Genomic DNA, 24,094 nt, shown 5'->3' with positions numbered 1-24,094 from the left:
ACCCGTTATGTACATCGAAACGAGTCGTACGAATCGTCAAAGAATTGCAAAAGTAGAATAAAATTGTCTATTAAACTTCTAAAAATTCAAATCGTGTTCCATCCAATAATCCAAAGCATCATATATATTACACACACGACACATATTTCCTTTTTATCATTTTACATCAGTGTTTTGCAACTCTCAAGTCTATTACCGTACACTCAAAAACAAAATCAACACCGCAATGAATGACAGGTACAAGAAAAGTTCGAAAAATATACGAAAGTGAATCACACAAATCGTTTAAACGGCTTCCTCCCAGCTCGTGGAGCCACAGGCATTGAAACCGTGGAATCTATGCTCGTGTTTCCGATAGATTGCAAAGACCGGTTCTTATCTAAATTCATTGGAGAGCTGGAATCCTTGTTGTTAGAGAAAAAAGAAGCTTTGTTCCACTTGAAAGACCCAATACCTTGTGTCAAAGGGAAGGAAAGCCTCCTTTTGGACTCACTGGTCGGTGTCCCCACAAATCTATCCCTGGGATTGCTACTAGCTCGTGCTTTCGCTTTGGCTGATGCTGTGGGAGCCATGTAGTTTGGAACAGAAAATGGGGGGCAGCTTGTGAGGCTGGCATCATCCTTGAGTGGAAAACCGAAAGGGGATTCAGCTCCATCAGCTGGTGTTCTTCTGTACTTCGATAGCCCAGACCTGTTTGCTTGTGGAGTCCTACTCATATTAGTGGGAGGCGGGGTTCGTGCTGGTTTTATTGTTGTCAGATTAATGGTTGTTGCTGACGATTTTGGTGTGTCGAAATTGTTATCAAATGGAAAAGGATGTTCCCCTTGATTGCTTGACTGGGCCAGGGGGCTTGGCTTTCGCTCTGATCCTAGTCTTGGAGGAGTAAACTGAAAAGTTTTCAATGCATTGGTTGCTGCAGGAGGGTCTACTGGAGGGATCTGACGTTCCAACCAGTTCCACCACCACGGAAATCCCCCAGACCGGATATCAGCTAAAGGTGTTTGACCTGATTTAGGAGTAGCCTTCCACAGCTGTTTTTGTTACACAAAAGTACAAAGCAACGTCAAGAAATATGATAACCATCAATTGCATTAAAAACTGCACAAAGGAAACCAATTAACCCCTTAAGCCACTATGTTCTTTTTTTTTTTTCTTTAGCAAACGATATTCTAAGTTACTGTAGTCTAGGGGAAAAAAAGATCGAATTCAAGGTCAATGGAACTGGCCTGACCCACAAAATACCTCTAAGATCAAGACACTCAGAGGGTTACACCTTGGCCATTAGGGGATTGATGGTGTCACCTTACCACTATTATGTAACCCATGCATAGAAAAAACTCATTAACATAATCATGTAAAAACCTATTCCTCCTTCAATAACGATGCAATATCATTTTACCATTCAAATGTCAATACCGGAACCGTTGCTCCCTTAGAAAATCATTTGATTAGAAGACTGTTTAGTCATCCATATGAATACAACAAATTAGCGGTCCATCATGAGGACTTTTTACCATTACCATCAATCTGAACGATGCACATGAATGAATTTTTTGAGATAGTCTTTAGTTAATGATAAAGAGAACAAATGGTTTTGATTATGACGTTTGTCCGGTGAAATGATGTCACTCACTATCTACGTCATTGTTAATATTGCATCTTTCAGAGTTTAATAGGGTATGAAACTATAACATAAAAGTGAAGATTGTTTTTTCCCTATCTGAACAGAAAAGTGAACGCAGAATAACATACAGTTGAAGAAAATGAGACTAGAAAATAGATTCAGTTGGGTTACTGCTACTGGTGCAGAAAGAATACCTGGTTGGAGTATGCGTAAGCCATTGCTCTCTCTCTTTTCATGACTGCCTCAACCTTTTTCTGCAACCTTGCCTCCACTTCCTCCTTAGTTAGCAAGCTATCATCCCAATCCTCATTATTGGCCGTCTCGGACTAGAGCACAATCCTTGAAATTGTTAGCACTACTTTGTTTTATAGATATGTTGTGCTTAACCACATTAAAGACATAGTAGTGGAGTTTTTATATGTTTATTTTTCATTTTTTAGCACAAAAAGTAGAGTAATCTTCTTTTAGATTGTTAGTCATGTGAGTCTACAGGTTTCCATATCAAAAGATGGTTCATCTAATCTGTTTTGAGAAGTAATGCGGCCTAAAAGATCTTGTTTCATAATACAAGATCACTATACATTTTCGGCCAATTCTCCACCAGCTTAAGCTTTCCTTGAAGTGATATAAATGCAATATGCATCGTGCTGTGTTCAGCTTGATACATATTGTAAGGCCCGTTAACCATAAACTCGGCTAAGTGCTTAGCTGTTGTTCATCGGAACCATTGCTTCTATTAATTTTATGTTCTATTTACATGCGTAAGGTCCATGTTTTCCCCAAATTATTGACCATATTAACGTACAAATGAAGAAGTGTTAGTGTGTGGATGTGCTAGTGTAATGTTAGTGATTAGCCTTATATTTGTTTTAGGGCCCCCTACAATAGCTATGAGCTTAAATGTTTGGAACCAAATGAAACAGATAGGCATAGAATAACAAACAGATGAATGGAGACATACTTGCTGGCTCAAGTTCCATTTGCCAAAGGTGCTTTCCACATCTTTGTCATTCTTGTTTTGGACTTGATGTCGTGCTTGGTTTTCTAACATCTGAATCCTCCGCGACTGAATTTGAGACTGAACGCGCACTGAGAGTTGCATGTATTTCATGGCATTCATTGTCTGACGCTTCACGTTCTGGCCTCTTACTACTCCTTGAAGCCTCACTAGACCCTTTAGAGCTCTAAAGCTTCTTCTTGCCTGTATAAAAAGTAGACTAAGTTCATTACAGGCTCCCAGGAAGTTCATAACCTATAGTTATCAAAACCTAGACTTGATCCAGATGTGCTTGCTCAAGACAACTTCGCATGGTACCAAAACCTTCCCAAGAACGATGTAGCATGATCTCGGACAGAATGACGACTGCACAGTAATGCAGAAGCCTTTTTTATCTTTCTCCTGTCCGCATACCTCTAGAGTTATACAATACACCTCTACGGGAAGGAAATGTACCTTTTAAATAAAGTTTTAACGTGTAAACCAGAAAAATGAATACAGACCAAACAAAATCTTATCTCTGGTCGGTGGTCAAACCCTTTAAGCACTACTTACATTTGAACTGCTGCTGTGCTTCTAAAAACTAATTATGCACATAAAATTTGCAACTTTATGATATAAAGTCAGGACACAAAACACCAGATTCTAGATAGCACGTTATATTATACTAACGGCTACATTTTTGGAGAATTGGTTAGTCTAGTACCTTTTACCTAAAACGTTCTCCAAAAGTGATGTCCGAATTTGAGTTATTTATTTTGACAAGGCATAACTATGCATTGTCTTATGCGGCCACAGTAAGAGTAGAACCACTAGAAAGCTTTCAATTAGATGAACTGAACAAAGGGATTAGGTTTTCCTATATTGAATTCTACCTTCGTATAGTCCAGTTTTCACATTACACGTAACATCCCACCCCACCCTTGAGTGCTAATGGGTGAAAAGTAAGCTTACCATATAACCTCTATAGACTGCCTGAATTTTAGTAGCTGAGGCATGGTGGTTCCTTAGAGTTGGTTCAGGTCTGTAGCTAATCTCCTTATGTTGATGAAGGGTGCTAGGAGATGGAGCTCTTGGAGGAGGAGCTCTTAGAGGAGGGGGAGCTCTTGGAGGAGGAGGAGCTCTTGGAGGAGGAGCTCTTGGGGAGAGAGCCCTTGGAGAAGGAGCTCTTGGGGAAGGAGACCTTGGAGAAGCAGCCCTTGGTGAGCCAACCCTCGGAGAAGCAACTCTAGGAGGCACAAATGGCGGGGTCTTTGGTTGCTCATCAGGTGTAGGAGGCCTAAAAGTTACTCTTTGTTGCTCCCTCTCAAAATCCCCAAAAATTTTCTCAACGCTGCTTGGTTCTCTGAACAGTGGAATGAATGAATTGGTCTCTCCACGATTTAGTTTCCCAAGCCCCTTCTTCTTTTCTTTTGTGTTTTTCCTCTCTGAACCCTGCAATATGATTAACAATGAGAGTTAGTTTGAGTTAGCAAATATTTTGCACGTTATTTACCGCTGCACTCGAAAAGCAGAAAAAAATGATTATGCACTACACAAATTTAAAAGAAAAATGTGCACCACTCTAATCAAAGTTGAACCGTCATTTGTTGCAGACATACAATAAACTGAATTGAACATATAAACTGCAGTACGAATTTATGATTGTTTTACCACCAAAAAGACGAAACAATCATATTGTAAATACTAAAACACCATCTATACACAATTCTCGCTAGTACAAATGCTACAAGCACATTCATTACAGCTATCAGCTGACTCATGTTTCTGAGACGACCCCCCGAATAGACTTATTTAAAAGTTAGAAATTTGGGAAAAAGTGGTCCGAATAGAACCACAATTACAAAAGGTCAACCTGTGATTCGTCTGCTTATGTGAGACATTCAAAAAATTGTGATATAAATCTAGAAAACTCCATTGGAAAAAGAAATAGGCCATATTCTCTTACATTGACAGCCTTGTCCTTGTCCTTGTCCTTGTCCTTGGAATGCGGAGAGAAAACCCTCCTTATGGCGGAAAACCAACTCCCTTTCTTTCCCATGTTCCTAGCATTACCGTTCCTACCTGAAAGGGACAAGAAAGAGCACTTGAGAATTTACAGGTGCTAGTAAGTTACATTTTTGCATGGTGATGAAAACATCTAATTTGGATCGATGTTTCGATCACTAACAAAAGAAGCCTAGCTTACAGAAAACACGCATATACGTACATATATATATATATATATATATATATATCAATTTGAATTATGTGTCCTCTTTGATTGTTTAAGCTTAATGTCCCCACCCACATACACTAATCAAGGGGGGCATTGACAGACAAACCAACCATCAGGCATCAGTTAATTTGTTAAATTAAAAATGATTCAAAACTGAAACAATTACTAGATTGATCAGCAGCGCAACATTGCTGTATCGAAGATCGTTAACTTCCATGGAAGAAGAAGAAAGCAAGAAAGAAATCCTTGTGCAGGAAGGCAGACAGACAGACAGACAATAAGAAAAAAACACATATTATTGATGAACTATCAAATCAGATAATAATCCAGATCCTATAGTTTAACAAAAGTACAAACACCCACGAAAGTGAAATTAAGGACATCATTATCGTTCCTTATTTAATTTACTCAATAAATTAAGAAAACCAGACAACCAAAACACAAACCAAACAACAACAACAACAGAATATCAAGATAATATTATTTATTTATAAAAAATAAAATAAAATAAAACAATTTTCTCACTCTTACAAACATGAAATCAAGAGGGAGGGAGGGAGGGATCCCAAGAAGAAAGGACTCACAGGAGAATCACATCCCAAGTCAGAACTCAGTTGGAACTCAGAAGAGAACAATTGCTCTGACAGCAAGACTCTTTTCTTCTTCTTTTTTTAAATTTTTTTTTATTTTTTATATATAATTAAATTAAATTATTTAAAATTGAGAACCATTTTATATGCACCTGCTCCTCCTCCAAGACAAAAAATAATAAAGATAATTAGACAGAGTAAGATGATTATTCAAGCAAGGCATCTGTACCTTATATCTCCTCCTCCTCCACCTCCAAGACGACCAACCAAAGCTTCCAAAGACAGCACTCGGCCGGATCCCTTTACAAATCAGCTGCTGCTACAACCAGAAGGACAGACAGACACACAGAAAGAGCAAGCAACGAGAAGACGGAAGAGTCTCTCAGCCTCTCCCTCCTTTGTTTCTTTTCCCCATCAAAAAGCTTTTTTTTTTCTTTTTTTTTTTCACATATATTATTAATCAAAATGAATGGTTAGCGGTAGTTGTTCATGATGGAATTATGACTCTCTCTCTCTCTCTCTCTCTCTCTCTCTCCAACTTTGAATCTGGTTCTTGCTGGTATGAAAGAATGGATTTTACTTTTCAACTTTCCCACCTTCTGCCTTTTGCTGGATTTATAAGCCTTTAGATTTGTGTGTCATTGTGTGTCATTGTGTGTCTGATGCCATGATGATGGAAGTGAGAGAAAGAGAAATAGAGGTTGGCCACTTTCTCACTCAATGTGGCCAACTTCAACTAACTTTACTTCAATGGGAAGACTATTTTGGCCACCACACCAGATTATTCCCACTTATTACAACTTTGGCCTCCCTTCACTCTCTATGTTTTTTTTATTCTCTTAATTTATTACACCAAATCTCTCCTTGATATTACGCTACATAGTATTCTTCTTTATTTACTTGTAAATTAGGAGTCTTTGAGCATATTTAAAGATGTTAAAACTACCACGTAGACATACAACAGTAAAAGTGATAGCAAACTCTCTCCAATCAAGCCTTCAATTTTTTATGTGGTGCTGAATCAATTGAAGGCAAGGCCTTTTGTTGTCTAATTTAATAGCAAATATCAAATTTATTAAATAATTTTTTAATAGATTAATATAATATAATAAATTTTGTTATGTTTTTCAAATATTTGATTGGTTGCCTTAATATTGGATGCCACAAAAAGATAAAAACAAAAATTTTCAAATAACGTAATTATTTAACATATCGAGTGGAGCAAAATGTTGTACAAAATGTTAAATTACCACATAAGCCATCAAATATCATTTTGATGTTTAAAATTTGACATCTCCTTTGGAGATGCTCTTAGGTATTATTGACACAAGGCCTTGAAAGGAAGCCTATAAATACCTACAAAGTCGACATATCAAGCTATTAGACCATCTCCAATGGAGATGTCAATTTTTAAACCTAAAATTTAAATTTGAAGGCTTACGTGGCACATTGACATCTTTTAAAATTTTGCTCTCCAACCGATATGTCAAATTTTAAACATAAAATAAAAATTCATATGTATTTTCTTTGCAGTGGGAATGAAAAGAAACAAAAGGATAATGCTTAAAACCAATAAAAAATTAATAAAAAGCATTTAATAATTAATTTAAAAAATGTGAAGGTGCTGTTAAAATTGGCAGCAAGGGGAAGAGATATCATTCCATGTCATGTCACATCAGATTTGGCTTCTCGGTTGGAAAACATTAATGTTGTCTTTTATTACCGTTATTGCTGATTTGGACATTTTGACATCTCTTTTGAAGATACTCTTAGGTGTATAGACCAGCCTAAGAGCTTTTATTTATCGAGCGGTGCGTCAAGGATGGCTGAAGAGCATTGGCACCAACCACTCGAGCTAATAAACTATAAATCCTCAATGCCGACCATGAGGACCGAGCTTTCAACTTAAAGTACTTTTCGACTGCTTCATCCGAGTGAAAAACCTAACAACTTTTTACCATGGAACTCCAAGAGACAGGCGCAAACGTCAATTGCATTCCACGCGTCAATCATCAATGTGGAAGGAAGTCTATAGTAGGACCCGAGTACTGTCAAATTAAGCGCTTGGTCTGGTTACTTTCCGATTGCACACAGTCTTACTTTCCGACCGCACACAGTCGAGCGCTAAGAAGATAAAAATGTATGTATGATCATGACATAATAGGATTCACAAAACTCATAAATCACAACATCAACAATGTATGTAATATTTGCATTTTCTAAGTAAAAGTCATGGCATGATATACAAGCATTCATAAAAGCAATTATGAAAACCATGTACATGATATGTAGTTTGAAAACAAAAGCTCACTTACTAATACGTCGTTTGATCGTAGCCGTCTTGTCCTGCCTACCCTATGAGATGGAGCATGATCTTTGTTACATTGTCAAATGATTAAAGACCTACCCATAAAGCAACTGTGGTGTCTCAGATCAAATGACAACTTTGCATTATTGCAAGTTATGAGTTTTTATATGACATGTATATAAGAACTCTTTGTTGATCGTAGTTCAATGAACTCAATAATTTGAACACCTATGTGTTCATCTTAGTGTCTAACACTAATGACTTGAGACAAGTCATACTTATGAATGAGTGGACATAACACATGCTAAACCTTCCTACACTAAACAAGAATTTAACAACATAAGTATTCCAAAAGCTATAAAGCAGCTTTCAAGGCATACTTCTAACAAAAATTTCATTGTTACAAAGTTTTTATATTTACAAAAAAAATAATATATATACACTAATGAGGAGTGAACAATGAGATTATTTTTAGTACCAACAACATTATCTGTACTAAATATCTCCACATTTTAATTAGTGAGTTTCACTAATTTGTTTCTTACCCTTCCATGTAATTTACGTCTTGAATTTTCAAATAGTTAACAAATAAAAGTGATCTGAATGCCTATCGTTTGACAAAATTTAGAGGGATTTTATTAAGTCGTTTCTTGATTTTTTTTTTTTAATTACATTTCTTGATTAATTCTTAAATTTTTAACATATAAGCTCTTGATAACTTTACATTTCAATGGAAATAAGTGTCAAACTCGGTACTTAGAGAAAAATATTCTTATCATATCAATGAAAATTGATATGATAATTGGGGCAATGGCTTCCTGACTTTAGTATAATTGGAGTTTTGGTTCTTAAACTAAAAATTTATGAGCATTGGTTCGTGAATTTATTACAATGTGGAGCAATGATCCTTTTGGGTAACAACGTTAAAACTTTCATCATTTTTTGGCCTCATTAAACCCTTTACTTTGGAAGAAATATTTAATGATGTTATTGAATAGGATCATTGCTCCATACTCATATATTTTTAGTTCATCAATTGGGCTAAAATCCAAAGATCGTGGCTCCAATTTTTTTCCCCACTTGGACACTCTAATTGCTTTTTCTATAAAAGCCATAGATGTGAGAGAGTTTTGCTAGTTTACTATTAAATTCAAGAGTGGTGATATCTACACACCTAATTTTACTTTTCACATATCACTCTGAATTTTCGGTTGTCCCATTAAATGAATTGAACAAAATTAATGAATAAAAATTAAAAAATGTGTATGAGATGTAAAAATGAAAGTGTGAGTAGAGCCACCCTTAATTCAAGTAAACAAACAAACCCAAGTAAACCGAAAATGTAGCCATAATTTGGGAGACTAGGATTCTCTTCCCTCCTCTCACATTCTCTTATTTTGTCTTTCTTTTGTTATAAAAAATTAATATAAAATCTTAACGTGGTTTAACCGTGACCGTTCAAATAGGAGGAAAGGGAATGATAGGGAATAAAAGAGGAGAGATAATTCTACTCCTAATTTGGGTTGCAGTATAGGAGATGAAAGTCGACCTTTCATCACAATTATCTTCTCTTTTCCATTACTTTTAATCTGATCCAAATTTCCACGCACACTTCCTGAACTATGCTACAAAGATGACCCGTGTGTTGAAAGTTGGTTATATTAAAATGATTTTTGTTCAATTTCAAATATTTTTTTGTCTTTAATGATAACGGAATATGGTGATACATACGATGTTCTATCACGATGATACAAAACAATTATATATATTCATCATAATGCGCGTATGACTTCCACTAATTCACCTTCCTTCTAACAACTAAGAGATCATTTGGAAGCATTTTTTAAATGACTGAACATTTTTGGTTGAATTGATTGTGACTTCCAAAAACATGTTAGATGTTTTTTTGGAAGAAACATCAGATATTTACTTCTTGCAAGAAACACTTAAAGTGCTTTTCTAGGATCCACTTGAATTTCTACTAAGAATTGTTTTCAAATTTCACAAAAAATGATTTCAATCATATTAAAAACATTTCCTAGCGAACCGTTTAACTCATTAGAGCTATCTTTTGAAAATAAAAAATGAGTATGGGATGGAATAGACAATACATATAATTAAAATTAAGTGGCTAAAAAAAAATGGAAGGGTCGTTGGTATAATACTAAATGTTACTTTGTGACAATACTAAATGCTATCAGTCCACATAACGTGCGTGACAATATGAGAATGCATATCCAGGACAAAAGAGATGCAATAATGTTTAATTGATTTCTTCCCCTTAAATAATAAATAGTCAAAAGATTTTCCTAATTATGGAAATTAGTTTTGGTAGGTCAACTATGTTGTTCAACCAAACCTTATCGCCTTTTAGATACTTTTATTAACCTTTTAGATACCTTAGGCGACCTAAAAGAACAAGTAAGAAAAATAATATTTCATTGAGTTTGTTAACCATCAATCATTTTTGTCATTCTTTAAAAAATCTTCGTTAAATAAGGAGAAAATGATAAAAATACCTTCAATTTGTTGTCAAATTATTTTTGCCGATTGTTTATTAAACTGAGGGATTTTTATCATTTTGATCCTTATTTAATAGATATTTTCACAAAAGAACCAAAATGATTGATGGTGGACAAACTTAAAGACCACTTATTTGATTTCAAATCTCATCGACCGTTTTGAATAAAAAGCATTTCTTTTTCATATTTCTTTGTAGACCATATGTGTCCATTTTTTCACTACAAAAAAATGTATTAATGATTTTAAATTTGTCTAATTTTTTTGTGAATATGATCTATTAATGATATACTACAATATAAATAGTTCGAATCGTTAAAAAATACATTATGAAATAGATGTCAAAATGTGTATAAAAAATGTATACCAGATTTGCCACTTCGTACTACGATCTGGTGATGTTGTTCTTCACTTATAAGTGAAAGGTTTTAAATTCGATTCTCGCCAAAGATGAATTTGAACCATATTATTACTAGCCTATTGTAAAGTTTACCTCACTTCCACATCCCTTAATTAGATAATATCGTTTGTTTAAAAAAAAAAGTATACTCGATCCTAACCCACTAAGTAATTCAATTACATTTATCATCACTAAAAACAAAAGATAAGAGTCCAAAATGGAGCTTTGTCTTCGTCAATTTATCATTACAAACCATGCGTCTTCATCAATTTAAAAAGGCGAGAGTGTTGTCTTATGTTATGTACGGAAAGGGAATCTACTTATTTTGAAATTCGGATCGTTGGAATTTGATCCAACGGCTACAAGTATTATCACTTTTAAAGGCTCCCTTGTTTGTAATCGTATGATCAAATTTCAACGGTCTGGATCCCGAACTAGATGGATTAGATAAAAAGGGATCTGAAGATTATCCCTTTCTATTATGTACCACCTAGGAAGACTCGGGAGTTGTCTCAAACAAAAACCTTGGAGGCTTGGAGCCATGAAGATGTGGGCTATGCGTAACCACACCATGATGCATTTTGGGTTTAAAAATAGGAAAATTAATGAAAATAATTTGAAAACTTTGAGTTTTAACGATAATAACAAAATAAATGGTAAAGTGAATAGTACCAGGATTGACCTTTTAGTATAAAAATATGGTTTTTGGTTAAAGTGAATTGTACTGTGGGCTTTTCGTCATAACTCCCAAAAACACAAATCATGCCAGCCAACTGGGCTCAAAACATGCAATATCGTGCTGGATGTTGAGTTATGATTTGATGTCGAACAAGGCCTAACAGGAAGTGTGTCGATAGGACAAATGAGGTTTACGGGTAACAATAGCGTTAGTGGGTTAAACAGTTAACTATTAGGGAAAGGAGACTCGGTAGAAATCGAGTCTATACCAAAATGCATAAACATGATTGCTTTATGAATCTGTACCAAAGTGCATAAACAATATTGCTTTATGCCACTGCAGTAAAATATCATTTGCAATTGCTAGTGAATTTCTCTTTCTGTTTTCAAATTATATTTATTTGCTAGTGAATTGCTAGTTCCTCTCTATTTTATATTGATTTATTCATTATATTAGTGATCATAATGTCTTGTTCTTCTGATTTTAGAATATGTCTAACAAGTAGCACCAAGAACCCTTATACCAAAAAGCCACAAAATTAAGGGATGAGACTTCAAATGTTGGCAAAGCAAAAAAATGTTGTTCTACCTAACAACGTTACATCTTGTACATGCTGTGAAGGAAGAGTGTCATTTTTGACAGAAAACCCTGACAAAGACACTATAAATGTCATTGATGCTTGGACTCATAGTGCATTTTTAAAGGACTAGATGATACTCTTCGCAATGTGTATGCATCCTGCAAGACATCCAAAGAACCATGGTTGTCATTGGAGAAGAAATACAAAACGAAGGATGCAGGCTCCAAAAAGTCCGTTCTCGAAAAATTTCTAGATTTCAAGGTGACGAATTCCAGACCAGTGGTCAAACAAGTTGAAGTTCTTCAGATCATAATTCTTGAAAAAGATGTGTTAGAGACAGAGAGAGAGAGAGAGAGTGGCACTTCTTCTTTTGACCACAAATAATAATAAGAGAAAAAGGACTATGAAAGAGGCACAGAAAGAAAATGAGGGGAAAGTTTAAAATGTTTTAATCCTCCTCCAGAACCTGAGCCATAACCATTCTACTAAGAGGACTGGGGCCAAGCCTCTTCCTCCTCATCACACTTCTCCTCCTTATGACTTCCATTTGATTTCTCCTTCTAACTTGCATCATTGCCTCTTCTTCTACAACAAACCTTCTCATCAACACGTCGTCGGTCAATGACTTACCTCGAAACACTCTTCTGATTCCTTGGTCGGTACTATGTCGTCTTGCGCTCATTGCTTGTTGTGGTGTTTGTGCAGTAGTACTGCTACTAGTTGTACCAAGTGGCTTGGAATACGATCGCGTTCTCGGGTAACTATTGCTTCTTCTTGGGGGAAGCTCAGCTCTGAAAACCTCATTGTAGGAAGATATTGATGCACAAAGGCACACCCTTGTAAATGAAGTGGCAACCTTTAGAGAGGTACATTTTCGCAGTTTGTTGGCATGTCTAATATTATTGTTACTGGAACTCGAACTCGAACTGGAACTGGAAGCTGCAGAAAAGGTGTGATTGTTTGTTCCAGTAGTAGTACTACTGCCACCACTTTGGACATTAGGCGGGCATGGTTTGGTTCGTGTTTCGGTTTTGGTTTTCGATTCCAAGTGCCCACTCCTAACATTAACAGCGGTTTTCCATAGCGTGGATGAAGTTGACACTGGAACTTGTGTGGACTTGGAAGTATTGCTGATGCTTCTCCATAAACTGCCCATCTCAATTGCTCTTTGATACCAAGGCTTATTCCTATATATTCAAAAACAAGTGCGTTATATTAACTGTAATATCCCCAAGATAACTATCTCACATGCACCAAATAAAAAAACTTGTCAATATGAAAGGAAGCGTCTCAATTTATATTGTCTGATTAATACATATAAGATAGGCCACTTAGTACTACATTCTGGTGGTATTCCTCTTCATTTGGAAGTGAGAGGTCTTAGGTTCGAATCTCGTGGATGGCGAATTCAATACCAAATTTGGCTGTCCATTGTGTGACTTAGCCGAACTCCCTCTCCCCTTAGTGTGAAAATATCGATGTATTAAAAAAAATACTTATAAGATAGAGATGAAGTGCAAATTATAAGATTATGTTAGTTGTCAATAGGTACGAGATAAAGACAATGAAAACATCTATGAATGCATAAAACATAGAGATAATTAGACATTAGATCAATTACGTAGTTAATTATTAGGTTTAATCCTACATATTTATCTTATCAATTTAGGTCCGTTCACTTTTGGTCCTACTTAATAAATTTCTTTTTTTATATTATGAGTCAGCTTATTTTTTACACAATTTTAACAAAAAGCTTTCGGTACTATTCATTTTAACGAAAAATTACATTTTTACACTAAAAAATCAATCCTAGTACTATTCACTTTACCCTTTATTTTGTCCTTATTGTTAAAACTCAAAGTTTTCAAACCATTTTCATTAATTTCTACGCTAGGATATTTTGGAAAACCGAATTCATGATTTTAAACAAAAAAAAAAAGTTATATGGATTTAATGTTGCTTATTTTAGCCATTCGGTATTACGGTTTAGTGATTTTTTTCTTCACTATAAATAAGATGTCTTAGGTTCTATTCTCATAGAAGACAAATTTGAACTATATTATTACTAATTTATTGTGATGCTAAGTCTATTCCCTTCCTTTATTGTAGATAATATTTTTTTGCTAAAAAAAAATTATTCCTAATTTTATTTTAGGGTCGAGTTTACTACTAGTGCAAAAGTTATTCACGTCAAAAGCAATCATTGTACAATATGTCTCACACTGACGGTGATAAAGGAGGGAAATGCGGGTACACTACATTTTTGTACTATATTAATGTATCATCTGATGCATTAAATAATGTATGCATATCATGTGAATTAATGAATTTATCTTATTAAATGTTAATTGTATGAAACTCTTGTCATATTAGATGGTTTATCAATATAGTGTACATATGCAGTCTCTAACATTTCTCATCAAGTAATAATAACATTGAAGATAGGAACGATAGATGGCTTGGATTTAGGGATGAAGCGAGTAGTCTACCATTTAGAATCAGTGGCTTGTGGGGTAATATTTTAAAATGAGTAATGCTAGGGAGACCAAAATTTTAAATTAAAATTTCAAACTAAATGATGTGTCAACAATATAAAACAAGCACGTTAATCAACACTTAAGTAATAATCCAATTATGTTCGTTCATCGTATATCATGCAGTCAGAAATTATTTTAAATATTTTTATTTAAAATTAAATACAAACAATACTTGACAAAAACTGTGTACGATAAATGAATATAATTCATTGATCTATAGAATTCTCCCTAAAAGGATCCGGAGAAGATCATGTTGGATGTAAATAGTCTATGTGGCAGAATTTTCAATTGAGTTGGACCGTATCTTTGTAACTAGATTAGATGGACAAGACCCAAAGTGATGTTAATGAAATGGACCGAAACCCCCTGAAATATATGATTAACTTTGTTAATAGGCATGAATTAGCATTCCAAAATTATATTCTCCTTTCTCTTTAGTAGACTAGCAAAACACTCTAACCATTTGGATATAGTAAACATTAAACTCAATATATATATAAATTATATACAAAGCAGCAATTACTTAATCAACATTGAAGAAGCATGCAGGCCTCAAATTAGTTGTGCCATAACATTCATGTAAATACGATTAGGCTTAATTGGATTAATAGTTTGAGTTTCTGTGGTGATAGGATAGTTGGAAGATAGACTATGTGATAAAAAAAATTAGGATTTAAACCTCATGTAGTGAAGTCTGTTAAGATTTAGGCCCAAAATTGAAAATTTCCTCAACTCTTCACTAATTGTTAGCACATGAGACTAACATGTGAGACTAAAAATATAAGTTAGCCTAATATATGCTAACAATTAACGGAGAATTCCGTTTTAGCCTAATATATATGGCTCACGTGCTAATAATTAACGGAACGTTGACGGAAATTTCAATTTTGGGCTTAAATTCTAACAAATTTTATCACAAGAGCTTAAATCCTAATTTTTTTACCACATGAACTAGCTTCTAACAACCTTTATCACCGTAGACTAATAATCCAATTAGGCGATATGATTATGTACCTACAAGCTTACAATGTACGCAGGGTGTGCGTGTTGAGAGAGAGAGAGAGAGAGAGAGAGAGAGAGAGAGGTGGGCAATGGGCATACCTTGCTTGTGAGTTACTTGGATCTTGCATGAACAGATAATGCAGGTCCAGGTGAAGAATAATGAGATGGGAGAGGAAGAAAGAGGAGGAGAAGGAGGAAGAAGAAGTTTCATTTGGGTTGATGAGAATAATGTGGAGGACCCTGCAGCTGCTTTTGCTCCAATTTCTGATCCAAAGATAGAGATGGAGATGGCAATGTGCTCCTTTTTCTTTACTCCATTTCTTTATTACCTCCTTTTCTTTGGCAACTTGGCAGGCCTGACTCCTCCAGAGAGAGAGAGAGAGAGAGAGAGAGAGAGAGTTTCAAAATTCAAAATCTCTTTGCTTTATGTATCATGCTGTAACTACTAAAGCTCCCTTCATAACTTTTAAAGGATATCATTTTGGTTTGTGATTTTCACAAATTGTTTTTCTCTTCGTGTTTATTTTATGCCTTTGAACTAGAAAAATCACATGAGAACCCCTGGATATATATAATTAGGATTGAGTTGGTACAGTTATCGTACTAAAATTTCCATATCAATTACCATATTAATTTTTTAGTATCTCAAAATACATTACTAATGTTATGTCAAATTTTTGATACATCAAATTTCGATGTGTCAATTAATTCGGTTAGTATAGTAATGATAATATACCACTTTGATTCGGTTGTTATGATATGATAATTTATATCATATAAACAATAGCAGGCATAAAGAAAAGAAAAAAATGCGAATAAATCTTATATCATATATATGTATATAAAGCTAAAAAGCTACCCAAATGATTGTAATCATGGTTACCTCCCTCCCAATGTCTATGATTATTAGCATGGAGGAAAGCTAAAGCATCTATGTGTTCAGACATGCCTTGCCTGCCTGGCCTGGCCTTTGTGCACAAGAATCATATCATTATCATATGGGGATCAACCTGTACCTCTTATGGCACGCATCATACCTCATGCCTAGCGTTTAATATCTCAACCCTACCCAAAAGCCTTTTTCATCATATTGAATGACACCCTCCTAGACCCTACTTTAACAATGTATTTCCATCACCTCAACCGCCTAGCTCTTTCCATAAAAACCATCCTTACAAAAAAATAATCACTCAAACGCGAAATTAGCCGAGTTAGACATTAGAAATTGCCTTCTTTGCTGCTAGAGCGGAATCCTCAAAATTAGAAGAAACTTCCTCTTTGGGTCATCGAACTACAACAGATGGCATCATGATTCATTTGTGATAGATGTTATATTAAGAGGATTTGGATCCCATCCTGATTTAAATTGTGGGGATCTTAGGAAACCTCAAATCTTAGGCATTCGTCATGCAGTCAGAAATCATTTAATTTTTTTATTTAAAATTAAACATAAATAGTACCTTACGAAAACTGGCCACGCGATGTACGATGAACGGTTAGAATATGAAAATCCTTAGAATCCCCACAAAATGAATCGGAGAGGCTCCTTGTCCATATAAAGAACCTAAAAGCTGTCGCATTAGGAAAAAGACATCATGATTGGGAGAGATTTTTCCATATATGTCCCTCTACTTGTATTATGATATGTGGGGTATCAGCTCGCATGTTTGAAACACGGCCTGGTACACTAAATATAATAATATAATTGTTGGGAACTCGAAAAAAAAATTCAACCAATTGTATTATAACATTTGATATATTGAGTTGTGTTCCTAGCACATTGAAAATTTCTCCACCATTTAGCCTACACAAGCCTACACATCAACTCCCAAGGTTTCCAATGAATTTGACATTTGTCATCAATTTTACCCAAGAAAACTTGCACAAAATTGGAAGCTCAGAATAAAAACTTTGGGGGAGAAGATAGTAATGAACACTAGAGATGGCTTGGGTCATTTTTTAAAGCATCTCCACATAAAACTGTAAATCCGCTAAAACTCTATTTTAAAGAGTTTTAAATTTGACTTCCAAGTAGCTGAACAAAAGGTTTTCCATCTTGTTGCATGCTCGTGATATCTGTTTTAAGTTGAAACACACGGGCTGCATTATTCTGATTTCCGTACATCTTTTGCACAGACTTCCATAGTTGAAAGGATGACTCAGAGTAGCTGAATATCTCAGCTATCTTTCTCTTCATGGAATTGAGGAGCCAAGATATGACCAACTGATCCTTGCTAAGCCAAGATTCATTAGTGGTAGAGGAAGCATCAAGAGCTTCAATACTTCCATTTATGAACCCTAGCTTTGATCTTCCTCCTAAGGCAAGTGAATCTGCCCTCGACCATGGTAAGTAGTTGAACTCATTTAGAAGCACAGAACTCAACCTTTGATTTGGATTTACATTAATCTCCGGTTGATTTTAATGACTGGCTCCAAGTGAGCTATCAGCATCAGACTCAAGGATGGGGTTTTCGTCAGCCATGAAAGAAAGCTTGAAGAATAAAGCAACGAGTATCACAAAGACCGGTTATTCCTGCTCTGATACCATGTTGAGTTTTAAGTGTTTGTTTGTATATATCTTTCATAGAGAAACAACAACACAAGAATACAAGATATATAGGGCAAAGTGTGATCAACACACTGATCACCCTTGAATCACTCCTACACGGTAGCTCCATAAAACAGGGAGCAGAAAGAAGGTAAGGCAAAAAACTTCTAACCACCCTAGAAGTATGGGAAGGAAGATACAAGATCTAACTAGAAGTAAGGTGACAGCTACACCCTAATCATCAACCTAACCAATAGCTCCGGATACCCACTCTTAACTGTTATTAGACGATATGAGATGACTAATGCTGCATATGGAATACCCACTCTTGACTTTCAATAGTGTGTTCCATCAATTTTTTGATTCCGCAATAATTAGTAACCTTCGGGGTGATTCCGTAATCAGAATTCAATTCCGTGTTTTGATTTCAATTACAGTTATGTAAATGATTCATTAAGCTAATTAATACATCTTCTCCAAGCCATGTCAACATAAAAAAAACAACATCAATGAGGAATGCCTGTTATGTGTATGTAGCTGTTTATGATTATTTAAGTTTACATTAATTATTAACCACTTAACCTTACAGTCTAGTGTTATTTTAATTTTATTTTTTCACTCTAGACTAAAATTAGAAAACGACTTTATTTTTTTACTTTAAAGCAAAATCAGTAGTAGATCATTCACATAATCTCACCACTAAAAAGAAAAAAGTATCGCATGAATCAATCGAAATTGGGTTTTACATTAGTAAGCTTGTATCCATAGAACATCTGGCATAACATAGATAATAAATAGGAGTTAATATCATTCCAATTGCCATTACAAAAGTCAAATATTTTTGTCGCTAAAAGCTATTGTTGACTAGCAAGTATTCCAAAAATAAAACACTAACAATTTAGCAACAAACCCGCTCAGGCCGGGTAATGCAAGAGAAGCCATTGATGATATCTAATAGTTATCAAACGGGTCCTAAAGATTTCAGACGTTTTTTTTGTTGATGGAACACGTAATTAGACCAACTATTCCACATATCAGTTGTCAAAGTACACTAGACTGGCTCTTGCCGCAAACCGCGACATAACTTAGGAACCGAAACCACGGCATAACTTAGGAACTGAAACCACTTCTCTATATACAGCTAGTGCTATTACACAATAACTGTAACAAGCTCGTGTATCCACTTATGTGAAAAAGAAGAGGAAATGTCTCTGTAGTTCCATGAACCAGCATAATTTAAGGAAATGAAACTCATTGGCTATCGGGCTCGCCTGAGCATTTCTTGCTCCAAACAACTGAACCTGCTTTCCGCTCCCCTCGCTTTCTCTTGTTTCTAGGAAAATTTACATCGGAAGCCAAGCATGACTCTAGAGTTGATTGTTCCTGAGGAACAGCAACTTCTGCCGATGGAGCAGGTTCTGATTGTGGAGTTGGAAAAACGGCTTCTTGTAAGTCTTTCTCTGGTTGCTGATGTTCCTCTTTAGGTTGGTCGTTGATCATTTGGAAAGCGCGCTTCTCTGCTTCAGCAGCCTCATTATGTGTCAGGACATTATCCACAATCTGTAAGAGATGACATAAAAACCCTATGATCCATTTCTGTTATGCAGGGAAACAAAAGGCAACTAAAAAGGTATCTTATATTACCTACTAAATACACAAACAAAAATACTTTGAGCTGCTATCCATATCAATTAATTATCTCAACTATATGATGGGAAAATTTCGGGTTTGGCGTAACTTTTTAACTCCCAATTAGGCCCTTTGTTAAAACAAAATTAATGTCCACATGTGGTAGTTGTTGAAGAGATGACATCCACTGTCAATTTTACCGTATTTGATATGTGATATGCATCTATCATCACATAGTAGAAATATTTTTGGCTGTAGGTTGAAGGAAAGTTGTGGAATGAAAGTTACGTTCCATAGGGAAGACTTACATCTTCGCTTGAGTCTCCGAACTGTGGCTGATGGAAGGTAACGTCAACAGCAGACGGTAGTCCCACAGTGCTTTCAATTATATCAGGAACAGTGATTCCCTCCACAAAACTTGAGACTACACTTTCAGGCATTGCGAGATCCCCAACATTGTAGCCTGATACATGTTGAGCTGAAGTATATATAGCTCCCGCAGAGTTTGTTTCTCCATTGCCAGGAGACAATGCTGGACTATGTGCAGAGCTGGTCTGTGCATCACAGGGTACAAGAACGCTCAAATTTTCGCTGGAAGAAAACCTAGCAGCATTTTTGGACATCACCAAATCCATTTGATACTTTAACTTGTGAACCCGATAGTGCACTGTCTCAATTTTCCAAAGGACATGCTCCAAAGACTTGTCACCATCTCGGTACTCAAAGAATGCCCAGTTATCACCAGTACCGAGTTTATCATTGTAATCAGCACTCTGCTCTGTGATTACTATCCCCTCAACAATTATAAATTAGTCTCGGAGTCAATCTTAAGGAAACAAATTATGCTTGGACTAGTGAATAAAGAAAAAAAATAGAAAAAAAAAAAAAATTAAGAACACAATGCAAAAGGCTGCTGGATTATTGAGATTGGCAAGAATGAAGAGTCCTACAGCTCAACATGAGGAAGAAACGACAAATGGTAAGAACTATACCTGCATTATTAAAGTCATCAGCAATGGACGTGCTGTCAGGATCGGATCTTTTATTTTCTGCAATACATAATAATGCAAGGATAAATATCATCGCAGGAGGTGTATTTTATGAAGGAGAGTGAATGAGCAAAATCATGGTATATTTTAATATAAAGAAGAAGCTCCCACCAAGATAGGAAAAGACATTATGATTTGAGATGTATGATGCTATATCAGTTGTGTCTTCAACTCTCTTGCGTTTCCTCCTCTTCATAGCTTTCTTTCTGCGGAGTTGACTGCAAAATGGCAATGATTTTGAACCAAATTCTTCCAAAGTACGTTGGTCGAATCCTGTATGTCTTTTTTTATCATATGCTACTCGAAGGTCTCTGGAATACTTTAGTGCTTGTGCTTCAATTTCTTTGATTCTCAATTCCATCCATTTGCAGCGCCACATTACAGGACGTATAAAGCTCCTCCAGTGATTTGTCAACTTCTTCTTCCTGAATTAGAAACAAAGGCAGTTGGGATATTCACGTGAGGGGTTATACTATCTCCCAGAAGTACATGCCGAAAAGATGACACTGAAGTATCAAAAACCCATGTCTATGTTTACATACTTGTAAAATTGGAGAGACAGAGAATGTTTGCCCAGTGTTTTTGGATGGAAAAACAACCTTAGACTGGATAATTGTTGTTTCATCTAGAAAGACAATATTATTTCATGATTAAGACACCCATAAAAATTATGCACAGGGCGGTCGCACTCGCACTGACAATCTTAAGTTTACTTAGCAAGCTACTTTTTAAAAAAAAGGGGACAACCGGTGGCAAGCCACGGTTATCCATCCTTTTCGGGAGAAGACTCACGCATTTCAGCCTCCCCTGGCCACAAGTCCAGCTGTGGGTTACTTAAAAGGGAAGAAACTAACAAGTTTTTAGTGGTAAAGTTTCACGTTTAGAATTTAGATTGTTCCAAAATTCCAATCAAGATGTGCATAATACAAAGGGTTTCATCGTGTCATTCCAAAGCTTGAGTGTGGTAGCAGTTAATCATGTATGAAGTAGCATGCAAGTTACAAACGGATATCAAGTAACTAGATATAAACTAGAAATAATAAATTACGAGGAGGGAAAGTAAAAAGCTGCACACACACCTGGTTTGAAATGTACTCGCAAATGCATCAAAAGAAGATGTCATAGCATTGTCCTCAAACGAGTGTGACTGCACTTCACCTTCTTCACAAAATCCAGAAAAATTGTCAGTGTCGGACGTAGTGCCGGCAAATGAGGTTGAATATTCATCCGTTGCATCGGGATCAGGCTGAGTACTGTCCTGATTACTTGTGCACTGAATTATATCAATGTCGACGACTGGAGCCATGTGTTTTCCCTCCGATGCCGAAGCAGAGTTTGGCAAGGAAGCCCTTCTGATATCTGTATCATCATCAACAAGTTCAACTTTTGGGTTGACAAATGGTTTGCAGTCTTGGAGCTGGTCAGCCTCCATGTCTGGTTGGGCAGGAGCCATAGCCACCGGCTGAGCTCTGTTCTTACAACGTCGATTTAAGAATGCTTCCTTATAATATCAAGGAGGAATTGATGTTGGAATATCAACAGTACAGACCATTACCACAACATACATGCATATTTGGCATACGGAGAGAGAGAGGGGTACCGGAGAGTGGGAGTGAGGGAGGAGCTGAAGAGAAGAGAAGAGAAGGTGGGTGGGTGATGGCGGCCGATGAAAGCAAGTAGGGAGTGGTGAGTGCGTAACGTTATAAAAACCTAAACGCAAATTACACAATGGCCTCCAATTTCCTAATAATTCTTCCTATTCTTATTCCAAGACAGAGTTAAGGCTTTCCCGCTTTTGTTAACACGTGGAAGTCTGCCATTTGCCTTTTGCATTTCTTTATAAAAGATTTTTCACTATTTTCATGTCCGAAAGAGCAAAACTTCTTTTTTTTTTTTTTTTTTGAAAGAACAATATTATCTACCTAAGAAATGGAGTGAGTTAAGTATCAAAACCAGCAACAATTTGGTTTAAATTCGTTTTTGACAAGAATCGAACATAAGACCTCTCACTTACAAGTAAGAGGAATATCACTAGACTCTAGTACTAAATGAGGTAAGAGTTCATACTCAAAATAATTCATTGCCGATTTATTAGAATTTTGTGTTTATGATCGGAGCCGTTCATATTATAAATCACTTTATAACATTGCCTAACCAAGAAATCAATTAAAACTAAGGTCGTTTAGCTATCGAATTGTATAAAAATAGATGAACGAAATTGACAAAAGTATTACGGACTGTCTATGTATTTGCTACAATAAATAGACTAAACGACTTTAGTTTTAATTCATTTTTTTTACAAATAATTCTTACAAAGTGATTCATAATACAAACGGTTTTGATCATAAGCACAAAACTCTATAATTGGAACATGAAGAATTTTGAGTAGAAGCTCCTACTCATCCTTAAATAGCCAAACATTGTTCTATCTAAAATACAAACTGCTATACTGCGTGTTACAATATAAGTGAATGACAAAGCTTTAGAATATATGTATTTTTCAATGTTTATTCACTTATATTATGGCATGTAGTGTTCTCTTGTATTCCGATTACACAGAAAAATCTCTCCTTACGTCATATCATATGTTATGAGCATGATGAGAGCTTATTTTGCACTAGTTGGATAATATATGATAGGGTACGAGAGAAGGTAGGAAGGATGGCGAGAGAGCTATGGTAGAAATATATATAAATACACACATTAATCACAAATCTACTAAGTGATACTCATTAGTCTATTTCTCTTTTCTATGTTCCATCCAACCACTGAAGATTACAGTGGTGTAGTGATGCTAAAGGTTGTCTACTTTGACAACTAAAGGAGAACCAAAGGTGGAGAGTTTAAAGAGAAGACTTAAAGAGAAGACTTGAAGAACAAGAAGATTGGTGGAGCAATTTGTAAGGGTTTTTCTAATAGCTTCAAGGGTAATTTTAGCTCATCCTTCTTCTATTCGTATTTCTAAGGGAAATATGTAGTTGTTAGAGGTATGTCCTAAAAGCAATTAACGGGTTGATAAACTATTTCGGACAATACCACGATATTTCATGAATAAATCATCAAGCAAGATCACCATACATCAACTAAACCAAATAAAATCTTTTGGGTAAGTCCATGGATAACTTCAATGAGATTGTATATTGATAACTTCAACAATAGTTCGTACATAAGAAGCAAGTAACTTAATGAGTTAAGTTAGTAAGACCGCTCTCTCATGTGTTTATCCTAAAAATATTCCTGAATGTTGGAACTATCGAGTTGATATTGATAATTCCGAAAAGATCAATGCACACTAATGTTTGCATATACAAAAACTCATAGCCTTAAATTGGATCATACGAGCAAAATAGTTTACATTGGTGTTATGTTCAGCACCAAAAAGGGTTTGACATTAATCATCGACTGTAAATGTA

The 24,094-nt window shown here is 35.6% G+C and overlaps 3 protein-coding genes across 4 annotated transcripts; all 3 read right to left on the bottom strand.

Annotated features, from left to right (window-relative positions):
- Positions 1–101: 101 nt before the first annotated feature.
- LOC137722932 (protein IQ-DOMAIN 13-like) lies at positions 102–6,084 on the bottom strand. The gene is made up of 6 exons (XM_068462059.1): positions 5,659–6,084; positions 4,570–4,685; positions 3,576–4,055; positions 2,586–2,825; positions 1,819–1,950; positions 102–1,031 (listed from the first exon to the last, which is right to left on the bottom strand). Exons 2-6 carry the CDS (start codon positions 4,660–4,662, stop codon positions 273–275), a joined length of 1,704 nt encoding a protein of 567 aa, XP_068318160.1. The 5' UTR covers positions 4,663–4,685; positions 5,659–6,084; the 3' UTR covers positions 102–272.
- A 6,218-nt stretch (positions 6,085–12,302) lies between these two features.
- On the bottom strand, positions 12,303–15,786 carry LOC137721805 (uncharacterized). The gene is made up of 2 exons (XM_068460816.1): positions 15,555–15,786; positions 12,303–13,103 (listed from the first exon to the last, which is right to left on the bottom strand). The coding sequence occupies exons 1-2, from the start codon at positions 15,581–15,583 to the stop codon at positions 12,365–12,367; spliced, it is 768 nt and encodes a 255-aa protein (XP_068316917.1). The 5' UTR covers positions 15,584–15,786; the 3' UTR covers positions 12,303–12,364.
- A 3,017-nt stretch (positions 15,787–18,803) lies between these two features.
- LOC137723329 (uncharacterized) lies at positions 18,804–22,410 on the bottom strand. 2 transcript variants are annotated; one of them, XM_068462494.1, is made up of 5 exons: positions 21,761–22,410; positions 20,793–21,106; positions 20,625–20,681; positions 19,941–20,410; positions 18,804–19,563 (listed from the first exon to the last, which is right to left on the bottom strand). In XM_068462494.1, the coding sequence occupies exons 1-5, from the start codon at positions 22,132–22,134 to the stop codon at positions 19,255–19,257; spliced, it is 1,524 nt and encodes a 507-aa protein (XP_068318595.1). In that variant the 5' UTR covers positions 22,135–22,410; the 3' UTR covers positions 18,804–19,254. The 2 variants fall into 2 exon arrangements, with proteins under 2 accessions (XP_068318595.1, XP_068318594.1); XM_068462493.1 differs by having other exon boundaries at positions 18,805–19,563; positions 19,941–20,419.
- Between the last annotated feature and the right edge of the window lie 1,684 nt (positions 22,411–24,094).

This window comes from Pyrus communis, chromosome 17 (genome assembly GCF_963583255.1).
Source record: "Pyrus communis chromosome 17, drPyrComm1.1, whole genome shotgun sequence".
NCBI lineage: Eukaryota > Viridiplantae > Streptophyta > Magnoliopsida > Rosales > Rosaceae > Pyrus > Pyrus communis.
Note: the sequence above shows the minus strand (reverse complement) of the source record. Positions and strands in the feature narration are given on the sequence as shown.